Source organism: Elephantulus edwardii, unplaced genomic scaffold, assembly GCF_000299155.1.
Source record: "Elephantulus edwardii isolate Elephantulus edwardi_28Jun2011 unplaced genomic scaffold, EleEdw1.0 scaffold00006, whole genome shotgun sequence".
Classification (NCBI taxonomy): Eukaryota; Metazoa; Chordata; class Mammalia; order Macroscelidea; family Macroscelididae; genus Elephantulus; species Elephantulus edwardii.
Genome location: NW_006399756.1, coordinates 33,847,033 through 33,857,030, shown reverse-complemented (window position 1 = coordinate 33,857,030; position 9,998 = coordinate 33,847,033). Strand labels below are relative to the sequence as shown.

The 9,998-nt window shown below is 47.2% G+C and overlaps 1 protein-coding gene across 2 annotated transcripts in view; it reads right to left on the bottom strand.

Annotated features, from left to right (window-relative positions):
- Nucleotides 1-62: 62 nt before the first annotated feature.
- MMS19 (MMS19 nucleotide excision repair homolog (S. cerevisiae)) overlaps nt 63-9,998 on the bottom strand; it is a 34,149-nt gene continuing 24,213 nt past the window's right edge. Inside the window, exons 11-30 of one of the 2 annotated variants that reach the window (XM_006880062.1) lie at nt 9,391-9,529; nt 9,013-9,167; nt 8,374-8,452; nt 7,645-7,770; nt 7,269-7,347; nt 6,829-6,929; nt 6,581-6,730; nt 5,524-5,679; nt 3,874-3,973; nt 3,218-3,320; nt 3,031-3,099; nt 2,682-2,808; nt 2,106-2,206; nt 1,935-1,991; nt 1,605-1,791; nt 1,226-1,308; nt 931-1,095; nt 790-849; nt 330-430; nt 63-250 (exon numbers count right to left, since the gene is read on the bottom strand). In XM_006880062.1, the coding sequence (XP_006880124.1) occupies nt 223-250; nt 330-430; nt 790-849; nt 931-1,095; nt 1,226-1,308; nt 1,605-1,791; nt 1,935-1,991; nt 2,106-2,206; nt 2,682-2,808; nt 3,031-3,099; nt 3,218-3,320; nt 3,874-3,973; nt 5,524-5,679; nt 6,581-6,730; nt 6,829-6,929; nt 7,269-7,347; nt 7,645-7,770; nt 8,374-8,452; nt 9,013-9,167; nt 9,391-9,529 (2,166 nt within the window). In that variant the 3' untranslated portion in view covers nt 63-222. The remainder of the gene's footprint in view (nt 251-329; nt 431-789; nt 850-930; nt 1,096-1,225; nt 1,309-1,604; nt 1,792-1,934; nt 1,992-2,105; nt 2,207-2,681; nt 2,809-3,030; nt 3,100-3,217; nt 3,321-3,873; nt 3,974-5,523; nt 5,680-6,580; nt 6,731-6,828; nt 6,930-7,268; nt 7,348-7,644; nt 7,771-8,373; nt 8,453-9,012; nt 9,168-9,390; nt 9,530-9,998) is intronic. The other variant, XM_006880061.1, reaches the window with a different exon arrangement.

Below are 9,998 nucleotides of genomic sequence, written 5' to 3'. Positions count from 1 at the left end.
TCCACAACCGAGATCTGTTTTCACATACAGTAGTCTGGTTACTTCAGATCCACCACAAGTCAGTACTCCTATGGGTCTTGGACAGTCATGCAACAGAGGCCCAACACTGGTGTTGTGTCAGTGGGAGAGGGAGTCAGGCCAGTGGTCTCCCTGCCTTGAGAAAGTAGTAGTTGGCTCACTAGTAATACTGGGTTAGATTGTCAGAACAGTCAGGGCCAGGGCTCAGCTGCCAGGACTCCCCAATAGAAACCTGTAGGCAGAGAATAGTGTTGGCGGCAGCAGGCTGTGAAGCACGGTTCAGTCCCCATCTCCGTGGCCCAGGAACTCACCACTCTCCTCTGGCTGACACAGCTTCTTTGCGCACCAGTCTCTTCTTGTCATCCAGGGGCTTGGCCAAGGCCCGGATCACCTGCGGCTTGTACGGCAGCAGCTGTGGAATTAGAAGACTAGCCTGAGTCTTACTCAGCCAAAGCAACGCAAGAATCGCTTTTCTGACTTTGCATGGTTACTAATTGGAAGAAAGGGAAATTTTTTTCTTGAAAAACCAGCATCACTTTTTCTTTAGTAATTCCAGAGACTGCTGAGTGGCAGGTTGGCTGTTTTATTAATAGTAGGGTTTATTCAATCCATTACGGGTCCAAGGAAGAAGATCCTTGCTTATCTGCACCTTGTAATTCAAACCTCTAACATAGAGCAGGATCGCTAATCTCATCTGACTAAGGCAAAAGGATACTTCTTTTCTGGCTTCTCCAAGTTCCCAGGCGAGAGAGGGCCAACAGAGGTACTTACCACGGGGGTGGGCAGGTAGGTGAGCGCATGCATGCACTGGAGTGCTGCTATCCGGACTGCCTGGAACACAACCATAAGGAGGTGAGGGGAGACCTGAGAAGCCAAGATGTAGTGCCAAAGAGTTTCTGGGGCTCAACGCACCATGGAAGGGCTAGAACTCAGGTTCAGGAACTTGGTGACGAGTGTGTCAATGTGAAGACTCATGACCTGAGGTGCTTCTAGTAGAAGAGGCTGAAGGCAGCTGAGCGTGGAGAGCTGGACCACACAGTCAGGGCAGGACAGGGCCTCCAGCAGCAAGGAAAGCAGCTGAGGGCAACAGGAAAGGTGGGGACAACCACGTTTTCTGAGGACTGTGATTGGCTACCTCCCCTTTCTAGCCTCAGCTCGAAACGAATGGCTCTGACACTTGTGGAGAGGTTCCCACCACAGGACTCACTGTGGGCAGCTCTGGCAAGAGCACAGGCTTGGGCAGTCTGTTAAGTACGTGAGAGAGACCCTTCAGGTAATTTGGCTTCACATCTGTGAAAAAAAGGCAAAGGGTAAGGGGAGAAATCATATTGTGACACTAGCTTGAAGATCCAACTCTAATCTTTGAAGAAGTTGGTCAAAAGTTGGCACATACCCCACCCACACCCTTAAGGCTCAGAGTAAGTGAGGCATGTTGACATGGGAAAAGTGAGACAAGAATAAAAATTTCATTTTCTAGGTATAGACCACACTATAGTTCTAAAGCAGCTCTCAGAGTCTACCTTGGTAAGAGAATGCAGCCCAGGCAAAGGGCAGAAGGCCTGTCTTGGCTTTTTGGCCCTTCTCACCTTGAGGAGCAGCATGGAAGCTCTGGACCAGAGCAGGCACGTTATCTGTGAAGAATCGCTGGCGGAACATAATCCGGACTTCGGCGTGGCCAGCGCGGGTCAGTACATCAGAGCAGTCCGACATGAGCAGAGAGAAGCCGTCAGCTGCTGCTGGGCCCAGTTCTGGATCACTCAGGAGCCCCATGAGCTAGGAGACAAGGGCTGCTGAGGTACATCAGAGGAAAAGAACCAAGAAGCTCGAATATACAAGAGGAGAATCAAAGTACTATGTGGGATGACAAAGATCAACAAGCGGCTTCTGGTTAGATCCTGTCTCCAGAAAAGACTTACTCTGTCTGTGAGAGTGGAGCTGAGAGGATGGTATCTGAGAAGCAGGGCCTTTGTTATCTGTAATCAGAGATAGAGCACTAAGGGCATACATGACACTCAAACCCTAGTACCCCGGACAGCATATGCTTCTGGTTCATAGTCAAACAGATGGTGCCAATGCACCATCCTTACCCACAGGAGCAGTGTGAAGGCCTGAATGCGACAGGGCCCAGAACCCAGGCCAGTCTCTACTTTGTTCACAGCCAGCTGCAGGAATTCATCTAACTGTGGCCCTAAAAAAAAAGAGGGAAGAAATGCTTTATCGTTCTCTTTTAATTATAAAGAATAAATCATCTAAATGCTAAACTCCTTGAGAAGCTGAGAAAAAAATAACTGTCCCTTTGCCTTTAGTAATGTTCACCCATCCAGTTCGAGGACATGGGAGCCTGGCATTCTCTTAACGGGTGCCACCTCACCTCACTGCCCTCAAGTCGGAACCAACTCATAGCAGGGAGCTCAACATTTAAAAAGCTGTCTACTTGCAACAAACAATTGTCCGTAACAGCTCTGCTGTAGGATGGCAGAAATGGATCAAGCATTCTGCTTGAAGACATTTCCTTTATGCCCTATAATGCCTGGTCCAACTAGCTTCAGTCCTAAAGGCTGGCCTAGGGCAGCGCACCAACAGCTGGAACCCCATCCTACTATCAGCAGGTTCCTTTTTATGGTGTCTCAGGGAACCCCTGACCCAGTGCTCATCCCTAGTACCTGCAGGGTGCTTGTTGAGGAGTCCTGCAAAGCACTTGGCCGCAGCAGTAGAGGAGAAAGGGCAACTCTGGCAGCAGCTTAGCTCTAGAAGCTCCCGCATGAGTTGGTTCAGCTGAGGGATTTCCACCTACAGAAAACCTGGTCATGTAATGGACCCAGAGAACACTTGAAGAGGTACCCACCCTGATGGTGGCAGCAGGGGTCATGGTGGAAGAGAACTAAATTCTCCAATAGGACAGGTGAAAGAAAGCCAGATTAGCCTGAGGCAAACTTCTGCCCAGAAGTCACCAAGTACACACCTCTCCTTTTCAGGGTTAAGTAAAGGTCCTCCCCAAATGTCCTTACTTACTTTTCGCGGCAGGGAGCAGACAAGGGCCATAAGCAGTGCAACCAGCCGCCTCTGTCCTGAAGAGCCATCCTGTAAATGAAGAACCTTCTCAAGCATGTCTTGCCTGCAATAGGCCTGTCTGCTCCAGACAACAGTGCTGAAGGACTCAAGTCCTCGGATTCTCCTCCTCTAGTCATCAAACCCTCACCTGGAATGGCTGGAATCTGCACGGGAAGTTGTTTTCAGGCAGAAAGGAGATGTCACCGTCCAGGAATAGGGGCACAATATGGGCCACACTCTGGGTAGCCAATCTGAGAGCAGAACACGAGATATGACCAAGGGCTCTGAAGAAAGAAGCTAGGCATCATTCTCACTCTAGACTCTGGTGATAAATCAGCAAATTGAATGAAGTCCTTATTCTCTTGGAATTGACTGAGAGACATCAAAATAATGCATATTTTAAAAATGCTGCATAGGTGATTATTAAGCTAAGAATCACTGGGCCATGGCTCACTTACCCCAGAGCCCCCAGCACCAAAAACTCCATTCTCTGCCAGCAAAACACAGAAAAAAGTAACTGTCTCCATGTTATTTGAAGGAGCTCAAGTGGCCAGTTTGTAGGGAGCTGGCTGTAAACCCAAAGGCCCCAGCTCTCTGGAGGGTCAATCCCACCACTTGCTACACAGGAGAAAGATGGGCAATTTATAGCCTCAGAAGCCCAACAGAGGTTCAGCTGTCAATCGCTTCCAACTCAATGACAACGAGTAAGCCTCCACATTTAAATTTAAGTAAAAGGACAGCTCAGAAAGTGGCTACCTACTGCTTCTTGCCAAAATGGGATCAGGCTGCACACGTTTTACTCACTCAGGGCTCAGGTGGGTGGTGGCGGTGCCAATGACAGACACCATGGCGGCCAAGACATCATCCTCCAACAGCACTTTTCTCAGAACGGATGGCTCCTCCTCTATAAAAACAATACAACACAACACACACCACTTTTTAAATCTGCGCTTAGTACTTCTGTCCTGAGAACAAGCAAGGGACTCATGTTTCTACATAAGAAGTCAAATCTGGGGCTACAGAGAGATGCCTGGAACGTTACGCACAGTCCTCAGTGGAAAATAAATGGGCAGCTGATAGGAATACTTTTAATAATCTTTTGGTAGCAAATAATTTTTTAACTGGGTGAACTTTTAATTTTTTTTTTTTACAAATACTTTGGAGAATCATGTGATGCTGCCCGCACTGGATGCAATCCTGGGCCGTAAAGTCTGCACACTCCTTTGAAACTGGTCCAGTGATGGCAGAACGTTTCATCTCACCTGAGTGTTTACTATGACTCCTGCATTATCTTGAAGCAACACCCCATCTTTTCTCTGGTATGATTTTTGTTGTATTACCACTGCTGGACATACCTTCTGTCTGAGCTCTGGTTTCCCTTTCTTGACAGTAGCCATAATAACAGGTGGTCTTTTAAAAGACTTAACTAACATGAACTTATCTTCATGGATTCCTGTCTATCCTTTACAACCCCAAATCTCTGTCCCTGAGTCGACTTAGGCTCATAGCGACCCTACAGGACAGCAGTTAGCCCACAGGGTCTCTGTGACAGTCAATCTTTATGGGAAGAGACTGCATCCTCCTCCTCCCATGAAGTGGCTGGTAGCTTTAACCTTCTGATCTGGTTAGCAGAGAGTGCTTAACCTACTGTGTTACCAGGTGGCTTTTCTCCCCACCCCATTTAAACAGAGAATTTATTATTTTGTTACTATCAATTAAAAACAATGAAAACCATATTTGCATCTCATCCTTGAGCAGGAGTGAGGCAAATCCTCTCTGTCATTCCAACTGCCCAGGCGCACATAGGGCTGCTCTCTCCTCATTTAGAGCAATGGTCACGTGGACACTTACTATGCTGCCCGACTCTCCATGCTCTCTTGTTTCATTCTTTCTGTCTGCCCTCTTTAGATATCTTTTTTTTTTAAAAAAAAATTTTTATTATTATTTTCTGTGTGTGTACTGTCAAACTGGATCTGACCGGTACAGGAGGAGATTGCCCCTTCTTCTCCAGCAGAGCATCCGTTGGATTCGAACCATGTACCTCCAGGATTGCAGTGCAGCTTCCCACCACTAGGCCACCAGGGCTCCCCTAGATACATCTTAAAAGTGAGGAAATGAGGAAACCAAGGCTCTCAAAAGCTAAATATCTGCATAAGTTAGCAAGTGGTAAAACTGAGGCTTAAGCTATCCAGGTCAGCCTGACTCTATAGTCTGTGAGCTAAAGTAATTTCATAGGACTTAAAAGAGTAAAAGAAAAAAGGTTTGTGATTTTTTTGAGTGTTACAGATTTTGGTTCCTACCACTGGCCAGGTTGACCACACTTCTGCAGTGAAATCTCACGTGGCTGACTAACTTGATGGCAAAGAATGCAGTATCAGTGCTACACAGAGGGTGGCAGTGCTGTTCAATACTAGTGGGAGGGAGAATTCCCAGAAGACACGTGTAAAGGGTTACCTGGCATGGACGCTTGCACAGCCAAAGCAAGCAGGCAGGGGACAGCTGTCTGATGGAAATACCAGCAGCTTGTAGGGTCCTGCTGGCATTTTTCTGCCACCTGCTGGAGGCTCTGACAGACAGCAATAACGTCACTGGATCCTGCCACCTTATTTCCTGTGTGGGGAGAAAGGCAGTGTTCCCTGTTAGGTTTGTTTAAAAGCACCTTCAGCTAGTTCAAATAAAGCAGTTGGCAAGAACAATTCAAGAAGAGTGACTAAAGAGCTAAGTTACATTATTCTCTTGTTTTCATCTGTTCAATTTTGGAGTTGAGATCTATTATTCTGTGCCAGGTCCTGGAACACAGCTATGCATACATTTTTTTATTTTCCACAACAATCCTAAAAGTATCACATTTCCCTCATTTTGGCGAGGAGGACATGAAGCTAAATTAAATGATCTGTGGGGTTTTTTCAGGATCAAAGTGCAAATTCAGAAACCAAACACAAATTATACTCTGAACCTACTGTTCTTTTTATTACGTTAAAGGCTGCTGGAACCACCACCGTCAACCTCTTGCACAAGGGCTGAGTGTCCAGGGAAGCAGGAAGCCTAGGCAGGAGGTGGGGGTCCAGGGTGATCACGTCTAGGCTGGCAGCACCAGCAGCTGCTTTAACTTTTGCCCTGGAGCAGTGACGCTCAAGCTGAAGGGAGGGGGTCTTTCTATGTTACTTGTGGATCCTGTTAACAATGGAGGTTCTGATTAGTGAGGGCCTGAGATGGTGCTCATGATGCTGACCCACGAGCCGTATTCTGAATGACAAGGCCTTAGAGTCATGCTTCCACATTAAAGTCACTCAGGCACTCCTACTCCTTCCTCAGAGACCAGTTCAAATAGATGGAGTGAAAGCCAAGCACCAGTATCATTAAAATGCTTCTTTTTCATGACTTTTATACGGATTTGGAGTTGACAAGGAATAGCCAGCTATTCCTGGATGGACTGTCGACTCCAAACCTGACTACTGCTCCCATTCAGCCTCGCTCCCTGCCTCGTCATTCACTGCTGGTGGTGAGTTACCTTTGTGTAGCTGGCAGAGATGCTGCAGCAGCAGAGGCAGGGTCTCCCGGACAATGCTGGGATGTGTGGATACAGCCGACAAGGCTTGCAGACTGAGCAGTTGTCGTGCACATGTGGTGGGTCCCTTACTGCTGTTCAAGTCTGACTCCTCTGAAAGCAACACACAAGGTCTCATTGAGCGTCAGTAGGCTTGGAACTCCCCAGAGTCAATGGGAGAAGTGGCCAGCGCAAGATCAGACATAACGTACCCACACGAAGCTCCTCAGCAAGCTTGGGTACTAGGTGGCTGCTGAAGGCCATAGGGTAGAGACTGGCGAGGACTCCTGATGCTTCCATTGCTGCCACCCTGCTGGGGGTACAGGGCAGATGACCATTAGCCTGTTATCCTGCCTAGACCTGCCATCAGGCAGACGCCAAGTGTGGGCTCCTGAGGCCACCTAGCTGAAAAGCAAGACCCGAAGTACCTATACCACTCAGTTAGGTATGACGTCTTAATGGTCAAAGAGGAAGAGGCATAAGAGAACAGTCCCACACTCCTCCAACTGGGTAGCAGTCAGTTAAACTGGGGCCCACCTCCCCTAAGGAGAGCAAAAAGTCAGAAGCAAGAACCCGGGTCTTTGCTGGTTCTCTTGTTGCCAGGTCATAGGTAGGGAAGAGCTTGCTCTATCCTGCTGTTTTAGACTCTCACCAACTCTGGGACTCCTCCAGGAAACTCAGTCTGTAGAGGTGACCCACTGCCAGCTCCAGGTCCTCAGGAGACAGGAGGTCTGTGGTTAAGTGGACACAGAAGGAACAAAAACCTCATTCTTCTTTCTTTGCAGCTAAAACACCCAACCTCTTAAAAATCCTAAAGCATGCAGAGTTGTTAGAGGAATCAAGCAATTTTTTGTGTGTTGTATTTTTATTCCATTGTTGTGTATTTTGTCCCCTGTCCCCCTGCAATGCATCCCTTATTCCTGACTGCTGTCATAAGAACCAGGGAATTAAAACTGCTTTTCACGTAAAACCGAAAATGGTAAGAGAGGAATCAGTACCTAAATCTTTGAATTTTCTCTAAGACATACCTGGCTGGGCACCCAAGACTGTAAGTGTACGGATGCCAACAAGTTGAAGCTGGGTGCTAGGATCTGCCAAGGTCATGAATACCAGTGAGCACAGTTGGTCCTTGAAGCTGCTCAGAAGCTTCTCATCTGGAGAGAGACAGATTCGAGTAAAACCCTTACATTCCAAAGCCTTGACTCAACAGTGATGCAAAGATAAACAGGGATAGATTTAAAAAGCTCTGGAAGCCTAGTGGAAAGAAGATGTGCTACAATCCCAGAGGCATGTGGTTTGAATCCACCAACTGCTTGGTCCACAGGAGGATAGGCGGTCTCTTTCCATGTGATTTACTGCCTCTGAAAACCTGGTGGAGAGTCAGCTATGAGATGGATCCAACTCAACTGTACACAACAACAACAATCCAGGTGGTTCAAATGATGGGCTGCTTTGATGGAGAAATATGGGCAGTTTTCTCCCATAAGGACTTATTGCTGCAAAAATCTGATGGAGGGTCACTAGAATCGAAATCACCTTGATGGCAGTGGTGTTAGTGGGCAGCCCAGCGAGTATCCAAGAGGCCCACTGGGGGAAAAGCAAATAAGTTTCACCCACTGAATGCTGTCTTGTGCTACCCCCTCAGAATAGAACCCCAGTTCTAAATACTGCCCTTGGCAACTCCTTGCCTTACTGTCATTTCGAGGACTATGGTGCTGACCAAGCCCTGTGTTACCACAATTGAAAGGTGGCCCTACCTTTGTCTTCATATCCCCATTTCTGTTGCAGCTTCAAAAACCCAAGCATCATTTCAAGGATTGTCCGCCGCTGGTTACTCTGTAATGTTTTAAGGGGTACTGGGGTCAAAAAAAGTAAAAAAAAAAGGAGCCCCTAGTGATTAAAGCACTTGGCTACCAACTAGAAGGCTCGTGGTTCTATCCTGCACAGCACTGCAAGCTCCAGGGAGAGCAATCAGGCAAGTTAAAGAAAAGAATTTAAAAACTGGAAAGTAGTACAATTAACTCAGTTCACAGGTGATATGATTCTATGTGCAAAATCCTAAAGAATCAACTAAAAACCCCATAAAACCACAGCCAAACCCTGTAAGAGCTCAGAAATAGTTAAGATGCAGGATGGAAAATGAACATACAAAACTAGTTGTACTTCTATATATAAGCAGTGAATAATCTGAAAAGCAAATTAAGAAAAGAATTTTATTATATGAGATAGAAAAAAATACTAAAGAAAAAATTAACCAAGAAGGTAAAATATACTGGTATACTGAAAACTATAAAGTAGCATTAAGAAATTAAAGACTTAAATAAGTAGGCCAGTAAGAAAAAGAGACTCCAGCACACACACCACCCACCCATTTCCCTAAAGATTCCTCCTCATACCTGACTGTGCTTGTGGAACTGTTCCAGCAGCAAAGGCAGGACGTTGCTGGTGATGTAGTCACAGGCTCGGGCAGATGCACCTGCGGCTGCCTGCAGCAGCTTGGCACTAGGCCATACCAGCTTCATGTCCGGTTCACAGAGATGGTGCCTGCAGTCTAGAGAGAAGCAAATCACAGACCTGGGAGTAGGCCAAATGTTGCTGAGCTCTGAGATTCACATTGGGATAATTAGTTAGCAGTTACTCCTCAGACTGTTTTCAATTCAAAGGAAGATTACAGCCACTAAAACACTTAGGATATGGAGGTTACATATGAAAGGTCCTTGAGCAATCTTCTCTCTTGTGCCCACCCCTCTATCTGGCTGTCACAGCTCCATTACCCTGTAAGATGTTGCTAAGGAAGGAGTCAAGGAGGTCCTCAGCATCAGCCCTCAGCACAGAACGAGACAAACACGCAGTCAGGGAGAGGAGGGCTGCCAGGCCCTCTGCCTCCACCCGCTCACTTGCCGTCTGGAACACCTGTCAGAGAGGATCCCATGGCTACTGAGGTGAGCCTGTACCAAGTAAATCCCCACCCGCACACTGCCTATTTTCGGGGGCTGGGGGGCCTTTCCAAAGCACAGCAATGGAAATAAACTCCTTAGTGAGTGCTCCTCAACTAGTGTACTCTCACCAAATCCCGAGTCCCACTAGGACTGATATGTAAGCTTTTTGAGGACCAGATGCCAATTCTGAGCAGTAGCTAATGAAGATCCTCTATTTGAGGGCCCCCCTCCCCCCAGCACGGCAGCTTAGCCCATGCTTCTTCAGGGAAGGGCAGGAAATGGGCATTGTACAATGATGATCCAGTGCTAGCACTAGGCAGCTGACCCTCATATAGGGACTCTCTGTCATTCAACTGGAAGAAAGCCCCCCTTTCTTGGCCCTAGGGGCAACCAAGGTAATAGGACATGTTGTATTATTTCCTCTCACCCCTGACAGCCAGAAG